We start from the raw sequence: 21,561 nt of genomic DNA, 5'->3' as shown, positions 1-21,561 counted from the left end.
AGGGCTGAATGGCCTACTCCTGCACCTATTGTCTATTGTCTATTGTCTATAACCCCAACTATTGTGCTAGATGGAAGGAGATTGAGATTGCTATAACAGAGGAATTTCCGATTCAGGCTGCAATCGGAGATAAGGAGTTAACAAATAAGTTAATTAATTTGGGAAACTCATGGATTCGATTATCACTTAAGGTATGGAATAAGGTCGTTACCCAAAATCATCTGAGGGATGCTGTGAAGGTTTTGAGATGGTGCACGTTTGATCCAGATTTTGTACCAAAAAGACAGGACACTAGTTTTAAAAGATGGAGTTCTCAAGGTTTGACATCATATTGCACATTTTTACATAAGGGGTCTATGAACAGCTTTGAGAATCTGAAGAGGCAATTTGGTTTGAATAATGATGATTTCGAAAGATACCTTCAAATTCGCCATTATATAGATCAAATACAAAAGGAATGTGCAGAAGTAAAATGGGATAATATTTTGTTAAATGTATTTATTGATGCTTACCATGGAGGCTCAAAACAGAAAACCATCTCAAATTATACAAGGGTTTATGGCAGAGAAAAGGCAACTCACTGTATGTAAAACAGATATGGGAAAGGGAAGGTAATCTGGTTCTAAAGGAAGAAACCTGGGAGAGCTTATGTGAGATACAATGGAAAACTTCAAGTTCAAATGTTTGGCGGGTGTTTTGCTGGAAAACCCTTATTAGGTTTTTTATTACACCAGTTCAAAAAAGGCATTACACAAATTCTTCTTCATGCTGGCGACAATGTGGGTGCCTTGAGGCAAACCATTTTCACATATTTTGGTCTTGTGTATCAGTGATCCCATTTTGGCAGGAGATTCATAAAGTTTTACAAAAAGTTTTTTATATGGATATTCCTATTTAAATTTGAGTTTTTATATTTTGGTTTTACAAAAAGCTTCTATTAAAGATAAGTATCTTTTCCAGATCTTAAGTGCTGCCAGCAGGAAAGCTATTACTAGGAAGTGGTTGAAACCTGGAAAACCTAATGTGGATGACTGGATTAACATTGTATATGATCTTTTTATAATGGAAAGGATAACTTTTGCTTTAAGATTGCAACAGGGAATATTTTTGAAAAGGTGGGAAAAATGGATGTTGTACATTATGCCCGTACGGCCATCATTTGTTTAAAGCGGATCTTTGTATCCTACTTCCGTGTCCTATCTCATTTTCCTTGATTTCATACCGCTCCAGAAGTAGTGATGAAATATTATAGAGGTATACCCCAAATGTTGGTTTTAGTTGTTTTTGTTTTTGTTTGTGTATGTAGTTAAGTTTTGGATATGATCAAATGTCCAGTAAGTCATTACCCATCCTTGTAGTGCTTCCAATACCTGTGGTATGATTTATTTTGGGATATGCAGTATTTGTTAACTACGGAGGGTTTAAGGTGAATGAGAATGTGTATCATTGTGGAATGTATGGAACTGGAAAATAAAAATAAAAATAGAATTATAAAAAAAAGAAAGACTGGGTCGGCTGGGCTTGTATTCGCTGGAATTTAGAAAAATGAGAGGGGATCTTGTAGAAACATATAAAATTCTTAGAGGATTGGACAGGGTAGATGCAGGAAAAATGTTCCCGATGTTGGAGGAGTCCAGAACCAGGGGTCAAAGTTTGAGAATAAGGGGTCGGCCATTTAGTACTGAGATGAGGAAAAACCTTTTCACCCAGAGAGTTGTGAATCTGTGGAATTCTCTGCCACAGAAGACAGTGGAGTCCAGTTCACTAGATGTTTTCAAGAGAGAGTTAGATTTAGCTCTTAGGGCTAAGGGAATTAAGGGATATGGGGAAAAATCCAGAGTACTGATTTTGGATGATCAGCCATGATCATATTGAATGGTGGTGCTGGCTCGAAGGGCCGAATGACCTACTCCTGCACCTATTTTCTATGTTTCTATAATCGAGCAATTATTTCTTCATTGTCGCGAAGTTTCAAGAGTTTTATTGTCATGTGTCTAGCGACGGAATAAATACTTGCAGCAGGCCAACAGATATGTTGATATATTACCCTGTAAAAAAAACCATAATAAACCATGATGTACTTACTTCTGTGTTTATCTTCTTCTTACCATCCGCCAAGAAGGAAATGGCCCTTCCTGATGGAGCAATGACTCACTTGCGACGTCTCCTAATTCAATGAGCTGCCAATAGACAATAGGTCCCGGAGGAGTACATTCGGCCCTTCGAGCCAGCACCGCCATTCAATGTGATCATGGCTGATCATTCTCAATCAGTACCCCGTTCCTGCCTTCTCCCCATACTGCCTGACTCCGCTATCCTCAAGAGCTCTCTCTAGCTCTCTCTTGAATGCATTCAGAGAATTGGCCTCCACTGCCTTCTGAGGCAGAGAATTCCACAGATTCACAACTCTCTGACCGAAAAAGTTTTTCATCGTCTCAGTTCTAAATGGCCTACCCCTTATTCTTAAACTGTGGCCCCTAGTTCTGGACTCCCCCAACATTGGGAACATGTTTCCTGCCTCTAACGTGTCCAACCCCTTAATAATCTTATACGTTTCGATAAGATCTCCTCATCCTGCTAAATTCCAGTGTATACAAGCCTAGTCGCTCCAGTATTTCAACATATGACAGTCCCGCCATTCCGGGAATTAACCTAGTAAACCTACGCTGCACGCCCTCAATAACAAGAATATCCTTCCTCAAATTTGCTGTTTTGCTGCCTTTGCCTCACACACTGTGGTCCGCTCTCCACGTCGACACCAATCACAGATTGTGGGACCGCTTTACGTTCTCTCCCGTCCGCTGCTCGCAGGAGACCCTGAGTCTCCGGCCGCCTCCACTGTGATTCCCCATCCCTCTCTCAGGCTGAATTCTGCATTTAGTTTCCCGCACTTTCTCAGCCAACAGCCCGAGGAACATCTGGACAGTCTATTGAACTGGACACGTTACTTCCTCTGGACATTAACACTGACTTTGTGGCGACTCCCAAGGGTTGGGCCATGTCACTATCGAACTCCTCGGCAGGGGACTGGACCAGTCCGGGGGCGGCCCTTAGCTATAGGGATAAAGGGCAGGGGTTTAGAAACATAGAAAATAGGTGCAGGAGTAGGCCATTCGGCCCTTCGAGCCTGCACCGCCATTCAATATGATCATGACTGATCATTCAGCTCAGTATCCTGTACCCCCCTGATCCCTTTAGCCACAAGGGCCACATCTAACTCCCTCTTAAATATAGCCAATGAACTGGCCTCAACTACCTTCTGTGGCAGAGAATTCCACAGATTCACCACTCCCTGTGTGAAAAAAAACTTTCTCATCTCGGTCCTAAAAGACTTCCCCCTTATCCTTAAACTGTGACCCCCCTTGTTCTGGACTTCCCCAACATCGGGAACAATCTTCCTGCATCGTTTATGCGCGATCGTTCTCTTCCAGACCCGACTGGACAAGAGAACAAGGCCTAATACAATATAATACAATACAATCTATCTTTATTGTCATTGTACAGGGGTACAACGAGATTGGGAATGCGCCTCCCATACGATGCAATAAATTAATTAGCTAATCAGTATTAATTTAAACAACCCAATGAAACAAATTAGAACAGTTTTAAAACAGAATAAAGTTCAAGTAGATCTGTGCCGGTTCGCTGTACGATGTGACCATCCGGCTCAGCAGGACCGGTTCATAGCAGCTATGGCCCTGGGGATGAAGCTCTTCCTGAGTCTGGAGGAGCGGGCGTAGAAGGCCTTGTATCGTCTGCCTGATGGTCGAAGTTCGAACAGGCTGTTGCAGGGGTGTGAGGAGTCTTTGTGGATGCTGGTGGCTTTTCTGAGGCATCGTGTGTTGTAGATGCCCTCCAAGGCTGGTAGCTGTGTTCCAATAGTCCCGCCGAAACACTTCATTTCGGGCTCCCCGCCTTCATTTCGGGCTTATCGACGCGCCACATTGGTGACCCCGACGCTCCATTGGTGTCGTAATGGAGTCAAAACACAGAGGAACGCCCGTCCGTCCGCCTCACAGGCCGACCAGGCCCTGTCTCTCGACGCGGCCTCCCGTCAAACTACCGATGTTCTGGACCGCCCGGCCTCCGGTCTGGTTTCAGCAGGCGGAGGCTCAATTTCAGCTGCGGGGCATCACGGTGGACGGCACCCGCTATTTCTACCGCCGGCACCTGCATTCTGTGCCAGACGGCAAAAATCCGGCGCCGCGTCCAGGAGTTCGGTCTACCCCGCCGGCGGTTCCACCACCTGCACGTGGACATTGTGGGGCCTCTCCCGCCATCCCGGGGCATCACCCGCCTCCTCACGGTGGTGGATAGCTCCACGCGGTGGCAGGAGGCCATACCGCTGGCCAACACATCCACAGCTACATGCGCTCGTGTGTTATCCGCGCACTGGATTGCTCGCTTTGGGGTGCCGGTGGTCATCTCGTCAGACCGGAGGAGGCCACAGTTCACCTCTCAGCTGTGGGCGGCCATGGCTCACCTGTTGGGCGTGCGGCTGCACCACACCACGGCCTATCACCCGCAGGCAAACGGCCTGGTGGAGAGGTTCCTCCGGCAGCTGAAGGCGCGACTCTCCGGCCCGGACTGGATGGTCGCACTGCCGTGGGTCTGGCTGGGCATCCGGAGGACCTGGCCTCATCTTCGGCGGAGCTCGTGTACGGGTCGCTGCTCACGGTGCCCGGGGAATTCGTGCCCTCGGCGCCGGGGCAGCAGGGACCGCCCTCGTCCGCCCATCAGCGCCTTCGCGAGTTGGCAAGCTCGCACCCGTGCCGACATCCCGCCATGGGGCATTCCGCCCACACGGGCTATCGGCCCTCCGGGTTTGCCCCTATGCTTTCCAGCGCCGTGACGCCCACCAGGCGCCGCTCCAGAGGCCGTATCGGGGCCCGTACCGGGTGCTGGAGCACGGGCAGACAACCTTTGTGCTGGACATGGGGGGGGGGGGTCGTGTCGACTGACCGCGTAAAGCCGGCACATTTGGACATTGACCAGCCTGGGCTGGTTGCCCAGCCTCGGCCGCGAGGTCGCCCCCCTTCGCGGCTCCCTCAACCTGTGCCTCCGCCGGCCGACATCCGTACGCGGTCCGGTCGGGATGTGCGCCCGCCGGTGCGTTTCGTGCCTCCTGTTCTGTGGGGGAGGTGGCTCCCAAGGGTCGGGCCATATCACTATCGAACACCTCGGTACGGGAAGGGACCAGTCCGGGAGCGGCCCTTAGCGACAGGGATAAAGGCCAGGGGGTTTAGGGCGCGATCGTTCCCTTGCCAACCCGACTCGACAAGAGAACAACAGCTAATAAAGTCCCTCCCGAAACACCTGGCTCCTCGCCTTCATTTCGGGCTTATCGACGCGCCACAACTTCAAATATTTTCTGTACCTTCCCATTCCCAGCGTTCATCTTTATTCTTCTCACTCCATGTAATTTCTCGCTCCGTTCGTCCTTCCTATTTACACCTCGAATGTATCGCAAAATGCTGGAGTAACTCAGCAGGTCAGGCAGCATCTCAGGAGAGAAGGAATGGGTGACGTTTCAGGTCGAGACCCCTCATCAGACTGAAGAAGGGTCTCGACCCGAAAGGTCACCCATTCCTTCTCTCCTGAGATGCTGCCTGACCTGCTGAGTTACTCCAGCATTTTGTGACACCTTCGATTTGTCCCAGCATCTGCAGTTATTATCCTATTTACACCTGGTCAGTCGGACCTATACCGCCCTCTCCCGGATAAAATCAGCGCCACTTCATTATACCACAGACGGGCATTAGAATCAGGGGGAGCCCGGAGCTCAGGACCCGCCGCCCGTGGCCGCTGCCGAACCCGCGGGAAGGGCGATTGTTTCAATCTTTATATTTTCACAAAAGTAATTTCTGTTCCGTTGCCTGACGCGGTGAACGCGTTAAAATGAACGGGTCGACAGCTCTGATTTCTGTAGCAGTTTATTTCTCTCTTCCCACATTTACATTTCCCCTGGTTTTATTTCCGCGCTCACTGGGGGTTTTTACGACGCGGAATTTGGGGATTAAATGGGAGCCGTTCAGCGCCGACCTGTTGTCCACCGGGTTTCTGCCCCACAGCCCCTGAGCCCCGCTCCTGACGCCGGTCCCGGGACCCGACCCCCTTCACACACCCGGAGCGGAACCGGAGCAGATTCTCAGGCACTGGTTTCCAACCCACGTCCAGAAAAAAGGATACAGTTTCTCCGTGAATTTATTTCCAGTGAAGGTGTGGAGATGGGACTTGGCGTCCGCGTCGTAAAATGAAACTGTCCCGGACTCGTAACTGAGATAAACTCCCACCCTTCCGGGGATGGGCTGGACGGGGAGACGGGATGGAGGGGAGGTGCCTACGTTAACATCGTTACCATCTCGCCTGATGCTCCAGACTCCAGTCTCTGGGGTCAGGACGCCCACACCCTTCCTGTCTACAGACTCTGCGGCGACTCCTAGACTCCAGCCCTGATTTGACCCGATCCCCACCTCCCAGTAATATCTCCCCGATGTGAATCCTTCCGATCCCAGGACGCACATATTTTGCATAAACCTCTTCCCGGTGTCAGGGAGATTTCGCCTGCCACCGTCAAAGTGCATGCTCTTGCGATCATCAGACACTTGGAGATACCGATGCGCTGTTTCCACATCCAGGGCGACGGAGACTGGGGGGAGAAGCAGAGAATCAGAGAGTCCCCGGGGGGGGGGGGGGGTCGGGGGGAGACTCGGCCTCGGGCACAAACGGTCGATCAACTGAAAGATTGCGCGGGGTTTTAACGTCGAGTGGAGAAGAAAGCCCTTTTCCGACGTGGTGGGGTTGCATTTGTGCAGAGGTGAGAGAAGACGATGGGGACAGCGAAATGTGGTGACGCCCTCAGAGCAACAGAGCCCGGTTCTTTGTTTCTCCGAAATATTCCAAACGGAATTTATACTGGAGGTGGCGGGGTATGGACTTAAGCAAGAAGGGCCTCTTGGAGAAGAAGAGCTGCCTTAAATGTAGTTGCGTCTGGTTGAGTAACTACAGTAGGGTGAAGACTATTCCATGCTTTAATTGTGCGAGGGAAGAATGAATTGCTACTCACATCTGTCTTGGTAGCTGGCATCTCAAATTGAAGAAAGCCAATGGAATGTTGGCCTTCATAACAAGGGGAGTTAAGTATAGGAGCAAAGAGGTCCTCCTGCAGTTGTACAGGGCCCTAGTGAGGCCTCACCTGGGGTACTATGTGCAGTTGCGGTCTCCAAATTTGAGGAAGGATATTCTTGCTATTGAGGGCGTGCAGCGAAGGTTTACTAGGCTAATTCCTGGTATGGCGGGACTGTCCTATGTTGAAAGACTGGAGCGGCTAGGCTTGTATACGCTGGAATTTAAAAGGATGAGAGGGGATCTTATCGAAACATATAAGATTATTAAGGGGTTGGACATGTTAGAGGCAGGAAAAATGTTCCCAATGTTGGGGGGGGGGGGGGGGGGGGGGGGTCCAGAAACAGGGGCCACAGTTTCAGAATAAGGGGTAGGCCATTTAGAACGGAGATGAGGAAAAACTTTTTCCGTCATAGAGTTGTAAATCTGTGGAATTCTCTGCCTCAGAAGGCAGTGGAGGCCAATTCTCTGAATGCATTCAAGAGAGAGCTAGATAGAGCTCTTAACGATAGCGGAGTCAGGGGTTATGGGGAGAAGGTAGGAACGGGGTACTGATTGAGAATGATCTGCCATGATCACATTGAATGATGGTGTTGGCTCGAAGGGCCGAAAGGCCTACTCCTGCACCTATTGTCTATTGAATCGAATGTCCTCGTCTACTCCAGACAGGTTTGTGTTTGGTGTAGATGTGGTAATCTATGTCGAGCCGACCATTTAACATTTTGTAAAAGCAGGTCAAACAGTGGGCTTTACGTCTGTCTTGGAGAGTGTTCCACCCCAATGAATTTAGAAGTTCGGTAACACTCGCTTCTCTCTCATAGGTATTTGTAACAAAACGAGCTGCCTGTACCTTTGGACACGTTCGATGGAAGAAATGTTTTTATTTGTGTATGGGTCCCATGCTATTCACGTTGTTCCCTTTATCACGCATCTGTTCACTAGTGCTGCTCGATTGTAATCGTGTATTGTCTTTCTGCCGACTGGTTGGCACGCAACATAAGCTTTTAATTGTACCTCGGTGAGCCCGGTGATGGGGGACAATGAGCCGTGTTAGGATGAAGAGGAAGGAACTGAGTGGGATAGAAAGACGAGGAGGAGGAGTTTCGGGATTGCGGGAAGGAGAATCGGGGATGGGAATAATGGACTGCGTTGACTACAAATTGGCATCAAGAACTCCAACAACATCAAACCAGCATTCGGATAGAGCGGATGTGGAGTGGATGTTTACCTAGCAGGACAGTCTGGGATTAGAGCCAAAAGCTTCGGAATAAAAGGACAAATGTTTTGAATGTCTTTAGTCACAGGGTGGCGAATCTGTGGAATTCATGGAAGCAAAAAGCTGTGGAGGCCAAATCGATGGATATTTTTAAGGCAGAGAATGACAAAGTCTTGATTAGTAACGTTGCCCTGATAAGGCGTGGAAAAAGGCCCTTCAGCTCAACTTGCCCATAGCATCCGCCATGTCCCAGCTACACCAGTCCCACCTGCCTGCGTTTGGCCCATATCTTTCCAAACCTGTCCTAACCATCTACCTGTCTAACTTTCTTGAACGTTGGGATAGTCTCTGCCCCAACTACCTGCTCTGGCAACCCGTTCCAGACACCCACCAATCTTTGTTAGGACTCAATAGACAATAGACAATAGGTGCAGGAGTAGGCCATTCGGCCCTTCGAGCCAGCACTGTCATTGAATGTGATCATGGCTGATCATTCTCAATCAGTACCCCGTTCCTGCCTTCTCCCCATACCCCCTGACTCTGCTATCCTTAAGAGCTCTATCTAGCTCTCTCTTGAATGCATTCAGAGAATTGGCCTCCACTGCCTTCTGAGGCAGGAATTCCATAGATTCACAACTCTCTGACTGAAAAGGTTTTTCCTCATCTCCGTTCTAAATGACCTACCCCTTATTCTTAAACTGTGGCCCCTGGTTCTGGACTCCCCCAACATTGGGAACATGTTTCCTGCCTCTAATGTGTCCAACCCCTTAATAATCTTATACTTTTCGATAAGATCCCCTCTCATCCTTCTAAATTCCAGTGTATACAAGCGTAGTCGCTCCAGTCTTTCAACATATGACAGTCCCGCCATTCTGGGAATTAACCTAGTAAACCTACGCTGCACTCCCTCAATAGCAAGAACATCTATCCTCAAATTTGGAGACCAAAACTGCACACAGTACTCCAGGTGCATGTCTCACTAGGGCCTTGTACAACTGCAGAAGGACCTCTTTGCTCCTATACTCAACTCCTCGTTATGAAGGCCAACATTCCATTGGTTTTCTTCACTGCCTGCTGTACCTGCATGCTTCCTTTCAGTGACTGATGCACTAGGACACACAGATATTGTTGGACGTCCCCTTTTCCTAACTCAGATTCCTATTAAGTCCTTCCCCCCTCATCTTAACCCTATGTCCTCTGGTCGCCGATTCACTCACTTTGTCTGTTGTTAGACATGTTTCTAAAATGCAGTCAATGCTGCCGCAATCTCTTCGCTTGCCTCGCCCAATATCCTGGAATATGTTGCAACAGACATGGCGAAATACCACTTGGGCATCTTACAACTCAGCGGTATGAATATTAATCTCAATAACTTCAAGTAAACCTTGCCTAGGAAGGAACTGCAGATGCTGGTTTAAACCGAAGATAGACAGAAAATATTGGATTAACTCAGCGGGACAGGCGGCCTCTCTGGATAGAAGAAATGGGTGAGGATTCGGGTCGAGACCCTTCTTCAGACTGAAGTCAGGGGAGAGGGAGATACAGATATAAGGTAGTGTAAGGTGTGAAAACGAGACAAAGGGGGTGGAGATCAAGGAATATGTGGAATCAAAGCAAACAGAGACAAAATGTAATCGGAGACAGTCAGACTGGTTGGAGAACAGGGAAGGGGGAGGGATGGAGAGAGAGGGAAAGCAAGGGTTACTTGAATTTATCGAAGTCAATATTCATACCGCTGGGGTTAAAGCTGCCCAAGCGAAATAGGAAGTGCTGTTCCTCCAAACCCTCACTCTGACAGTGGAGGAGGCCCAGGATAGAAAGGTCAGAGTGGGAATGGGAGGGGGAGCTAAAGTGTTTAGCAACTGGGAGATCAGGTAGGCTGAGGCGGACTGAAGAAGGGTCTCGACCCGAAACGTCAGACATTCCTTCTGTCCAGTGACGCTGCCTGTCCCGCTGAGTTACTACAGCATTGTGTGTATATCTTCAGTTTAAAGCAGCATCTGTAGTTCCTTCCTCCACATCAGTTCAGATATTGAACCTTTATTACCACCGTACTCTATCCGTACTCTATTGCCTCGTCAGTCTAGGATAATCTCTCTCAATGCAGTTCCGACCTTTTCTATCATCAGTGGTACAGTTCGACCACATCTTTAACATCCCTCCCTATCACATCGGAAACACCTGGATCCTGATTCGTTGAGCTATCTGTCCTTCGCCTCTTATCAACCATGTCTTTGCAATGCCTTCAACATCAGAGATCCCTTTAGTAATCGAGACCATACATTCACCCGCTTCACTGCATTGAAATCAGTAGCTTTTCGCACATCAACCCCATGTGTTCATGAAACCGGCCTTGCGTGTCCGTACTTTCAAATGCATTTGATCCACTCTCCACATTGTCCTCAATCTCCCCCTTGCTGACCTACAAGGTTCCTTGGCGAGTAGGGCTGAAGACAATTCGAAAGTGTGTTATACATACGTTGAATCAAGAGGGTATCAATGGAGAGAGGGTTACACCTGTTGGACAAAGGAAGTAATTCGTGTCTGAAGTGCCTCACCAGTCCGGTATTAAAGGTATCACAAAATGCTGGAGTAACTCAGCGGGTCAGGCAGCATCTCTGGAGAGAAGGAATGGGTGACGTTTCGGGTCGAGACCCTTCTTCAGACAAATGATTCCTTTCCTCTGCCACCGCAGGAGATGCAACACCTGTCCCTTTACCTCCCCCCTCAACTCCATCCAAGGACCCAAACAGTTTTTCCAGGTGAGACAGAGGTTCACCAGCACCTCCTCCAATCTCATCTATTGTATCCGCTGCTCTAGATGTCAACTTCTTTACATCGGCGAAACCAAATGCAGGCTCGGCAATCGTTTCGCTCAACATCTTCGCTCAGTCCGCCATTACCAACCTGATCTCCCGGTGGCTGAGCACTTCAACACCCCCTACCACTCCCAGTCTGACCTTTCTGTCATGGGCCTCCTCCAGTGCCATAGTGAGGCCCACCGGAAATTGGAGGAACAGCACCTCATATTTCGCATGGGCAGCTTGCAGCCCAGCGGTATGAACATTGACTTCTCCAACTTTAGACAGTTCCTCTGTCCCTCTTCCCCTCCCCCTTCCCAGTTCTCCCTCTAACTTCCTGTCTCCACCTTTATCCTTCCTTTGTCCCGCCCCCCCTGACATCAGTCTGAAGAAGGGTCTTGACCCGAAACGTCACCCATTCCTTCTCTCCTGAGATGCTGCCTGACCCACTGAGTTACTCCTGCATTTTGTGAATAAATACCTTTGATTCCGGTAGTAAATAGACCCTTTACATATAACTGATACTTCAATATCTCCAATGGGGTTTTTTTTTTAGGTATTACCTCTTGTAATGCCATCGGGCACTTCCGTGAACACCGTGTTCAACAAAAATGGGTGATCGAACTTTTCAACGGCCAGGGCACCCTCTGCTACTGACAGCGTCAGGGCTTCATCACTCACACTGCATTAATTAAACAACTAGTTAGAAGACCAACGTCCAATGTTTCCTGAGTTATATTACAAAAACAACACAGCGAGCCTCACCTCCTCTTCCGAAGAGTTTCCTCCTGAAATACATAACAACAGAAAGACCAATTAATTTCCACATCGTGACAGCAGGAACTTCAGCCAAATTGTTACAATTTGCCAACAGATCCCGGCTTCCACTGCTGGTGTAGGTTCTTGACCCAGAACATCTACCAACCTTTACCCCCACCTCTTTGTATTCACTGGAGTTTAGAAGAATGAGAGGGGATCTTATAGAAACATGTAAAATTATAAAAGGACTGGACAAGCTAGATGCAGGAAAAATGTTCCCATTGTTGGGTGAGTCCAGAACCAGGGGCCACAATCTCAGAATAAAGGGGAGGCCATTTAATACTGAGGTGAGAAGAACTTTTTCACCCAGAGAGTTGTGAATTTGTGGAATTCTCTGCTTTTGCAGTTGCAGCTCCTGGACTGTGGAACAGCATCCCTCTCCCCATCAGAACTGTCCCCCTCCATCGACTCCTTTAAGTCCAGGCTCAAAACCTATTTCTACTCCCTAGCGTTTGAGGCCCTCTGAGGGGGCGCTGTGAACTGTTTATGTATGTGCTGTTATCTTTGTGTGCCATTGTATGTTCGTTTCTTAGTACCTGAACTGATGTGCGGCACTTTGGTCAATGTGGGTTCTTTTTAAATGTGCTATACATATAAAATTGAATTGACTTGACTTGACTTGACCGAGGGCAGTAGAAGCCAAATCACTGGATGGATTTAAGAGAGAGTTTGATAGAGCTCTGGGGGCTAGTGGAATCAAGAGATATGGGGAGAAGGTAGGCACGGGTTATTGATTGTGGACAATCAGCCATGATCAAAATGAATGGCGGTGCTGGCTCGAAAGGCTGAATGGCCTCCTCCTGCACATATTTTCCATGTTTCTATGCTTGCAAAAGTTATTTCGCCAGCTTGTGAGGAGATATTACGTGAGTCTGCGTGAGAATTAGGCCCAGTTAACATGGAAAAATATTACTAGCTCAGTGTCATAACTGCTGATCCAGAGTAGAGTGCAGCTGTGCTTGTGTAAGGAAAGCAGTAACTATGGCCCTGGAACAAACGAACCATTTATTCGGAGACACAAGACATGGCAAAAGACTCTCGGAAGAATGGGAACAGAAGTTCTAGAGGGGAAAGGAAATTAAGGGCAGGGCCAATTTTCACCGATGTGAGAGGGGAGGTAAATACAGAAGTTAAAGTGTTGTACTTAAATGCGCGCAGTATAAAAAATAAAGTGGATGAGCTTGAGGCTCAGTTAGTCATGGGCAAGTATGATGTTGTAGGGATCACTGAGACATGGCTACAAGAGGACCAGGGCTGGGAACTGAATATTAAGGGGTACACAACGTATAGAAAAGACAGACAGGTGGGCAGAGGGGATGGGGTTGCTCTGATGGTAAGGAATGATATACATTCCCTTGCAAGGGGTGACATAGAATCAGGAGATGTTGAATCAGTATGGATAGAAATGAGAAATTGTAAGGGAAAAAATGGGAGTTATCTATAGGCCCCCAAACAGTAGCCTCGACATAGGGTGCAAGTTGAATCAGGAGATAAAATTGGCGTGTCAAAAATGTAATGCTACGGTGGTTATGGGAGATTTCAACATGCAGGTAGACTGGGAAAATCAGGTTGGAAATGGACCCCAGGAAAGAGAGTTTGTAGAGTGCCTTCGAGATGGATTCTTAGAACAGCTTGTACTGGAGCCTACCAGGGAGAAGGCAATTCTGGATTTAGTGTTGTGTAATGATCCTGATCTGATAAGGGGACGAGAGGTAAAAGAGCCATTAGGAGGCAGTGATCACAACATGATAAGTTTTACTCTGCAAATGGAAAGGCAGAAGGGAAAATCGGAAATGTCGGTATTACAGTATAGCAAAGGGGATTACAGAGGCATGAGGCAGGAGCTGGCCAAAATTGACTGGAAGGAGGCCCTAGCAGGGAAGACGGTAGAACAGCAATGGCAGGTATTCCTGGGAATAATGCAGAGGTTGCAGGATCAATTTATTCCAAAGAGGTGGAAAGACTCTAAGGGGAGTAAGAGACACCTGTGGCTGACAAGGGAAGTCAGGGACAGCATAAAAATTAAGGAGAGGAAGTATAACATAGCAAAGAAGAGTGGGAAGACAGAGGATTGGGACTCTTTTAAAGAGCAACAAAAGTTAACTAAAAAGGCAATACGGGGAGAAAAGATGAGGTACGAGGGTAAACTAGCCAATAATATAAAGGGGGATAGCAAAAAAATTTTAGGTACGTGAAGAGGAAAAAAATAGTCAAGGCAAATGTGGGTCCCTTGAAGACAGAAGCAGGGGAATTTATTATGGGGAACAAAGAAATTGCAGACGAGTTAAACCGTTACTTTGGATCTGTCTTCACTGAGGAAGATACACACAATCTCCCAAATGTTCTAGGGGCCGGAGAACCTAGGGTGATGGAGGAACTGAAGGAAATCCACATTAGGCAGGAAATGGTTTTGGGTAGACTGATGGGAGTGAAGGCTGATAAATCCCCAGGGCCTGATTGTCTGCATCCCAGGGTACTTAAGGAGGTGGCTCTCGAAATAGTGGAAGCATTGGAGATCATTTTTCAATGTTCTATAGATTCAGGATCAGTTCCTGTGGATTGGAGGATAGCAAATGTTATCCCACTTTTTAAGAAAGGAGGGAGAGAGAAAATGGGTAACTATAGACCAGTTAGTCTGACATCAGTGGTGGGGAAGATGCTGGAGTCAATTATAAAAGACGAAATTGCTGAGCATTTGGATAGCAGTAACGGGATCATTCCGAGTCAGCATGGATTTACGAAGGGGAAATCATGCTTGACAAATCTACTGGAATTTTTTGAGGATGTAACTAGGAAAATTGACAGGGGAGAGTCAGTGGATGTGGTGTACCTCGACTTTCAGAAAGCCTTCGACAAGGTCCCACATAGGAGATTAGTGGGCAAAATTAGGGCACATGGTATTGGGGGTAGGGTACTGACATGGATAGAAAATTGGTTGACAGACAGAAAGCAAAGAGTGGGGATAAATCGGTCCCTTTCGGAATGGCAGGCAGTGACCAGTGGGGTACCGCAAGGTTCGGTGCTGGGACCCCAGCTATTTACGATATACATTAATGACTTAGACGAAGGGATTAAAAGTACCATTAGCAAATTTGCAGATGATACTAAGATGGGGGGTAGTGTGAATTGTGAGGAAGATGCAATAAGGCTGCAGGGTGACTTGGACAGGTTGTGTGAGTGGGCGGATACATGGCAGATGCAGTTTAATGTAGATAAGTGTGAGGTTATTCACTTTGGAAGTAAGAATAGAAAGGCAGATTATTATCTGAATGGTGTCAAGTTAGGAGGAGGGGGAGTTCAACGAGATCTGGGTGTCCTAGTGCATCAGTCAATGAAAGGAAGCATGCAGGTACAGCAGGCAGTGAAGAAAGCCAATGGAATGTTGGCCTTCGTAACAAGAGGAGTTGAGTATAGGAGCAAAGAGGTCCTTCTACAGTTGTACCGGGCCCTGGTGAGACCGCACCTGGAGTACTGTGTGCAGTTTTGGTCTCCAAATTTGAGGAAGGATATTCTTGCTATGGAGGGCGTGCAGCGTAGGTTCACTAAGTTAATTCCCGGAATGGCGGGACTGTCGTATGATGAAAGGCTGGAGCGATTGGGCTTGTATACACTGGAAATTAGAAGGATGAGGGGGGATCTTATTGAAACGTATAAGATAATTAGGGGATTGGACACATTAGAGGCAGGAAACATGTTCCCAATGTTGGGGGAGTCCAGAACAAGGGGCCACAGTTTAAGAATAAGGGGTAGGCCATTTAGAACGGAGATGAGGAAGAACTTTTTCTGTCAGAGAGTGGTGAAGGTGTGGAATTCTCTGCCTCAGAAGGCAGTGGAGGCCAGTTCGTTGGATGCTTTCAAGAGAGAGCTGGATAGAGCTCTTAAGGATAGCGGAGTGAGGGGGTATGGGGAGAAGGCAGGAACGGGGTACTGATTGAGAGTGATCAGCCATGATCGCATTGAATGGCGGTGCTGGCTCGAAGGGCTGAATGGCCTACTCCTGCACCTATTGTCTATTGTCTATGGCGGATTCTGGAGCAGGCATGTACCGATCACGCTTCGGTTCCGGAGCCTTCTTGTGTCTTGTGGAGGAGAGGGGGTAGAGCTGGAAAAGAGGGGCAAGGGGAAGGACTCAGGGCAAGTATTGGCAATTGACAGGTGGATTCGGCTGAGGAAGGACGTTGGTGAGAGGGGCGGAGATATCCACTGCCGATGGAGATGGGGACAAAGATGGCCTCAGGATTGGAATATGTTCAGGATGAAAGATGGTGAATGGAACGAAATGCGTGTCAAAATGTACCGTTGGAATCACTCCCATTCTTGACTGAAATGGCACAGAGGAGGCTTAGGTTGGGTAATGACTGGATGAAGGGAACATTGAAAGTATGGTCAGAAGTAGCAAAGAAATTAAAACTGTCAAAATCCATTTGTAGAGCCACTAAAATAGTGATAAACCCAGATTTTTTACCATCTACTATGGACTCAGGGTATAACAATTGGTCAAACAAGGGGTTAATATATATCGCACAAGTGTTTAATGGACAGATCACGAAGTCATTCGAACAACTTGCTCAGGAATTTAATCTACCAGCTCATGACCTTTTATAAATTCCTACAACTACGACATTACCTTCAGAAACATAAGGAATGGGAGAATATTTGTATAAAAAAACATCCAAACTAGAGGAACTGTTAATGTCATTTTCAGAGGAAGAGACAAAAAAAGGAGTTATATCAAAAATGTATAAAATAATACAACATGAATCAAATGATAACAATATGGATGTCAAAGAAAAATGGGAGTTGGAAACAAATATTATAACAACAAATGAAAAATGGGAGGAATTTAAATGAGCCCCGAATTAATGCACATTGCTGAATTTATTTCAAAAGTCGCCCACTATTTTGTGATGTTGAAAAATAACTGCAGATGCCGGTACAAATCGAAGGTATCACAAAATGCTGGAGTAACTCAGCAGGTCTGAAGAAGGGTCTCGACCCGAAACTTACTCTAAACCAAACTGAAAATGTAACCCCTTACCTTCAGAAACATCAAACTGTCCGTTAGGTTCAGCTGATCCTGTAGCTTCAAGCATTTTTCTGGCATAGAGTTTAACTCCTCTTGAATCGCTCGGAGATTCTTTTCCATTGGATTTAGAACGCTGTTCTCTTCTTCCAGAAGATCCTTGAGAAAGAGCAGCTCTTTGTCATTGAGAATCTGGCGCAATTCAGCAAATACCGATGTGATGTAGGTCACCAGGTTCTGATACTGTTCCTGTCAAATGAAAGGTGAAGGTCAATATTATCGAGCCTGGAATCTAAGTCAAATAGCACAAGATCAGAGAAGGGAAACTGGAAACCTTACCTGGACTCCAGAAATCTTCTCTTTCTGTTGCTGCTCCATTTCCTCCATCGCTGATTTATTTTTTGTGAGAGTTTCCAAAGATGTTTTAATCTTCTCCTGGGATTGAGGTTCAGATTCAATCAGTAAAAGAATTAGACCAGACGGAACCAATGGACTGCAGACACGGAACTGTACATGAACGTTTACAAAAAGACACAGACTGCTGGGGAACTTGGCGGGTCAGGAAGCGTATCGGTGGAGAGCCGTAGGCGACATTTTGGGTCAGAATCTTTCTTTGGACTGATAGGAGTAGGTGGGAAAGATGGGCCAGGAATACATCTGCCAGGTGATAGGTGTATACAAGTGAAGGGGGGGGGGAGGGGTAGGGGTTTGGCAGCAGGTTGGTCAAAGGCCATACATGAAAAGACAAAAATAAGGGAAGTAAGGAGTAAGGAAACAAGAGGTGCGAATTGTAAAGCCAGAGGAAAGAATATAGATGGGGAGGGGTTGGGAATGGGAAGGAGGAAATGGTTGCACTGCCAGGTGTGGCATCTCTATATTAAAACCCTCGTTTGTTTGTTTGTTTGTTCCTGAACTACAGCCAAAGCAGAACACGATAGCGCAACAATTTTAGGCCCATCTTACTCAACATCGTCCCTTTGGTGCTAATGGAAGAAGTTTCATTGATATCGGTGTTATATTTTTAAAGTTATTCACATTTTAAAGTTTAAATCTATCTCCGAGGGAGGGAGGGCTGGTGGAGGGAGGGAGAAGGATGGAGGATAAGGGGGAAGCAGTGGGGGAGGGGATGGGGGAGGGGAAGGGGGGAGGGGAAGGGGGAGGGGAAGGGGGAGGGGAAGGGGACGGGGAGGGGGAAGGGAGGAGGGGGTGTGTAGGGGAGGGGGGATGCGAGGTGGGGGAGGGAGGGGTGAGGGGGAAAGGAGGAGGGAGGGAGGGGGGAGAGGAGAGGGGGAAGGGGGCGAGGGATGGAGGAGAGGGTGCTGCACCAATGCAGGAGAGGTTTGGGCCCATTAACTTGGTCCAGTGAGGCAAGGCAAGGCAAGTTTATTTATATCGCACATTTCATACAGTAATGGCAATTCAAAGTGAGCATAAAAATACAGAACAAGGAGAAAAGGTAGGAAAATACAAATAATAAGAGTAATAAGATAAATAAAAAAGATATAACTAAGATGAATAGAGGAATGATTAATAGAGTAATAGTTGGGAATTAAAGTGTTGTGGGTGGTGTGGGTTTGTTATGTATGTATGTAGTTTGGTTACTTACAAACTGTAAATGTTGATGTTTATGCTGAAGGAATTACACGAGAAATTCCGAGCTTCACAAGCGGAATTTGAGGCGCTATTCCTTCAGTTTGCAATCAAGCAAACCACAAGCCCAGGCCAGAAAAGTCAGCGTAGGAATGCAAAGGAGAGTTGAACTGGTTAGCAACCGGTAGATCCATCGGGGCTTGGCAGGGGTACTCGCGGAAACGGTTGCTCAATCTACCCTCTCGCCTCGCCGGTGTAATGGAGGCCTCGCCGGGAACACGGGATGCAGTGGGTGAGGGTCACAGGTGGTGCACGAAAACCCCCCTCTCTCTCTCTCGCTGTCAGGAGTCCCTTGATGGGTGTAAGACAGACAGAAAGCAAAGAGTGGGGATAAATGGGTCCCTTTCAGAATGGCAGGCAGTGACTAGTGGGGTACCGCAAGGCTCAGTGCTGGGACCGCAGCTATTTACAATATACATTAATGACTTGGATGAAGGGATTAAAAGTACCATTAGCAAATTTGCAGATGATACAAAGCTGGGTGGCAGTGTGAACTGTGAGGAAGATGCTGTGAGGTTGCAGGGTGACTTGGACAGGTTGTGTGAGTGGGCGGATGCATGGCAGATGCAGTTTAATGTCAATAAGTGTGAGGTTATCCACTTTGGTGGTAAGAATAGGAAGGCAGAGTATTATCTGAATGGTGTCAAGTTAGGAACAGGGGACGTACAACGAGATCTGGGTGTCCTAGTGCGTCAGTCACTGAAAGGAAGCAAGCAGGTACAGCAGGCAGTGAAGAACGCCAATGGAATGTTGGCCTTCATAACAAGAGAAGTTGAGTATAGGAGCAAAGAGGTCCTTCTCCAGTTGTACAGGGCCCTAGTGAGACCGCACCTGGAGTACTGTGTGCAGTTTTGGTCTCCAAATTTGAGGAAGGATATTCTTGCTATTGAGGGCGTGCAGCGTAGGTTTACTAGGTTAATTCCCGGAATGGCGGGACTATCATATGTTGAAAGACTGGAGCGACGAGGCTTGTATACACTGGGATTTAGAAGGATGAGAGGAGATCTTATCGAAACGTATAAGATTATTAAGGGGTTAGACACATTAGAGGCAGGAAACATGTTCCCAATGTTGGGGGAGTCCAGAACAAGGGGTCACAGTTTAAGAATAAGGGGTAGGCTATTTAGAACTGAAATGAGGAAAAACTTTTTCAGTCAGAGTTGTGAATCTGTGGAATTCTCTTCCTCAGAAGGCAGTGGAGGCCAATTATCTGAATGCATTCAAGAGAGAGCTGGATAGAGCTCTTAATGATAGCGGAGTCAGGGGGGATGGGGAGAAGGCAGGAACGGGGTACAGATTGAGAATGATCACATTGAATGGCGGTGCTGGCTCGAAGGGCCGAATGGCCTCTTCCTGCAGCTATTGTCTATTGTAAGGGAGAAGGTATAGCCACAGGTGTCTCATGTCTTACTGTAGGTGGGGCGGGTACGTGGTTCGTGTGGGAAACTGAGTGCAAAACAGCAGTCTCTGCGAAAGGCGATAATGGAAAATCACCAGATGCTCTTTGTTTTTTTTACCTTGAAGATTTCAACTGCTTCTTTAATCGGCATGAAGAGGTGCTCTCTGTGTTCCCGCGCGTCTCGGCAGATCAGGCAGATTAGTTGTTTGTCTGTTTCGCAAAACAGCTTCAGTTCTTCCTGGTGTTCCTCGCAGTGAAGTTTACTTTTCTTGCTTTCCGTTTTCGGGCTGAGTGTTCGAGCTTTCTCGGTGATACTCACCAGGGCCCGATTCATCCTGAGGCTGCGGTCTGCAAACTCCTCTCTACACTCCGGGCAGGAGTTTCTCCCCTCCCTGTCCCAACTCTGCGTGATGCAGGAGCGGCAGAAGTTGTGCCCGCACTCCAGTGACACCGGATGGGTGAACAAATCCAGGCAGATGGGACAAACCACGTCCTCGGTCCAACACTCGGACTGAGCCATCGAAGCCATTTTCAATTCACACAACGTCCTGGTTCACGCCGAGCCCTGGAGTATCGCGAGTGTTCAAATGTGCGCTGGCAACAAAGGCTGAACAATACTAATAAACAACACCAAGTCAAGTCAAGTCAAGTTTATTTGTCACATACACATACAAGATGTGCAGTGACATGAAAGTGGCAACGCCTGCGGATTGTGCAAAAAAAAATTACAATTACGGCATAAAAATTAAAATTAATGCAGATTTTTTAAAATTCTTTGGAGATATAATAGTTAACAGTCCCGATGGCCTGTGGGAAGAAACTCCATCGCATCTGAAGAAGCCTGAAGAAGGGTCTCGACCCGAAACGTCACCCATTCCTTCTCTCCAGAGATTCTGCCTGACCCGTTGCGTTACTCCAGCATTTTGTGTCCACTACCATCTCATATTTCGCTTGGGCAGCTTGCAGCCCAGTCGTATGAATATTGATTTCTGTAATTTCCAGTAACTCCAGCATTCCCTCTCTCTCTATCTCCCCACTCAAGTTGCACTAGCTTCTCGTTTTCACTCAACAAACAGCTAATAATGGCCTGTTTTCTTTATAATCGTTATGTTTTTTTGCATATCTTTCATTCATTGTTCTTTATCTCTTGGTTGGTGCCGCGTGTGGGCGGGGCCCAGGAGCGGTTGGAGCAGCGTGTGGGCGGGGCCCTGGAGCGGTTGGAGCAGCGTGTGGGCGGGGCCCTGGAGCGGTTGGTGCAGCGTGTGGGCGGGGCCCAGGAGCGGTTGGTCGGGGCCCAGGAGCGGTTGGAGCAGCGTGTGGGCGGGGCCCTGGAGCGGTTGGTGCAGCGTGTGGGCGGGGCCCAGGAGCGGTTGGAGCAGCGTGTGGGCGGGGCCCTGGAGCGGTTGGTGCAGCGTATGGGCGGGGCCCAGGAGCGGTTGGAGCAGCGTGTGGTCGGGGCCCAGGAGCGGTTGGAGCAGCGTGTGGGCGGGGCCCAGGAGCGGTTGGTCGGGGCCCAGGAGCGGTTGGA

The 21,561-nt window shown here is 47.8% G+C and overlaps 2 protein-coding genes across 2 annotated transcripts in view; both read right to left on the bottom strand.

Annotated features, from left to right (window-relative positions):
* Positions 1-5,930: 5,930 nt before the first annotated feature.
* Positions 5,931-21,561, bottom strand: part of LOC144603044 (zinc-binding protein A33-like) — a 124,093-nt gene continuing 108,462 nt past the window's right edge. Inside the window, 2 exon segments of the mRNA XM_078416175.1 lie at positions 5,931-6,058; positions 6,060-6,114. Of these exon segments, the coding sequence (XP_078272301.1) occupies positions 6,032-6,058; positions 6,060-6,114 (82 nt within the window). The 3' untranslated portion in view covers positions 5,931-6,031.
* On the bottom strand, positions 6,055-20,595 carry LOC144603033 (zinc-binding protein A33-like). The gene is made up of 6 exons (XM_078416161.1): positions 20,152-20,595; positions 17,324-17,419; positions 17,000-17,233; positions 11,908-11,930; positions 11,706-11,824; positions 6,055-6,649 (listed from the first exon to the last, which is right to left on the bottom strand). Exons 1-6 carry the CDS (start codon positions 20,560-20,562, stop codon positions 6,117-6,119), a joined length of 1,416 nt encoding a protein of 471 aa, XP_078272287.1. The 5' UTR covers positions 20,563-20,595; the 3' UTR covers positions 6,055-6,116.

This window comes from Rhinoraja longicauda, chromosome 19, assembly GCF_053455715.1.
Source record: "Rhinoraja longicauda isolate Sanriku21f chromosome 19, sRhiLon1.1, whole genome shotgun sequence".
Classification (NCBI taxonomy): Eukaryota; Metazoa; Chordata; class Chondrichthyes; order Rajiformes; family Arhynchobatidae; genus Rhinoraja; species Rhinoraja longicauda.
This window is presented reverse-complemented; position numbering and strand designations above follow the sequence as displayed.

Coding starts and splice junctions, on each gene's coding strand:
- LOC144603033 (XM_078416161.1), bottom strand. CDS start 20,562: ATGGCTTCGATGGCTCAGTCCGAGTGTTGGACCGAGGACGTGGTTTGT. Junction 17,420..20,151: donor AAGCAGTTGAAATCTTCAAG/GTAAAAAAAACA, acceptor CCTCAATCCCAG/GAGAAGATTAAAACATCTTT. Junction 6,650..11,705: donor GCCCGATGGCATTACAAGAG/GTAATACCTAAA, acceptor TTCTCCCCCCAG/TCTCCGTCGCCCTGGATGTG.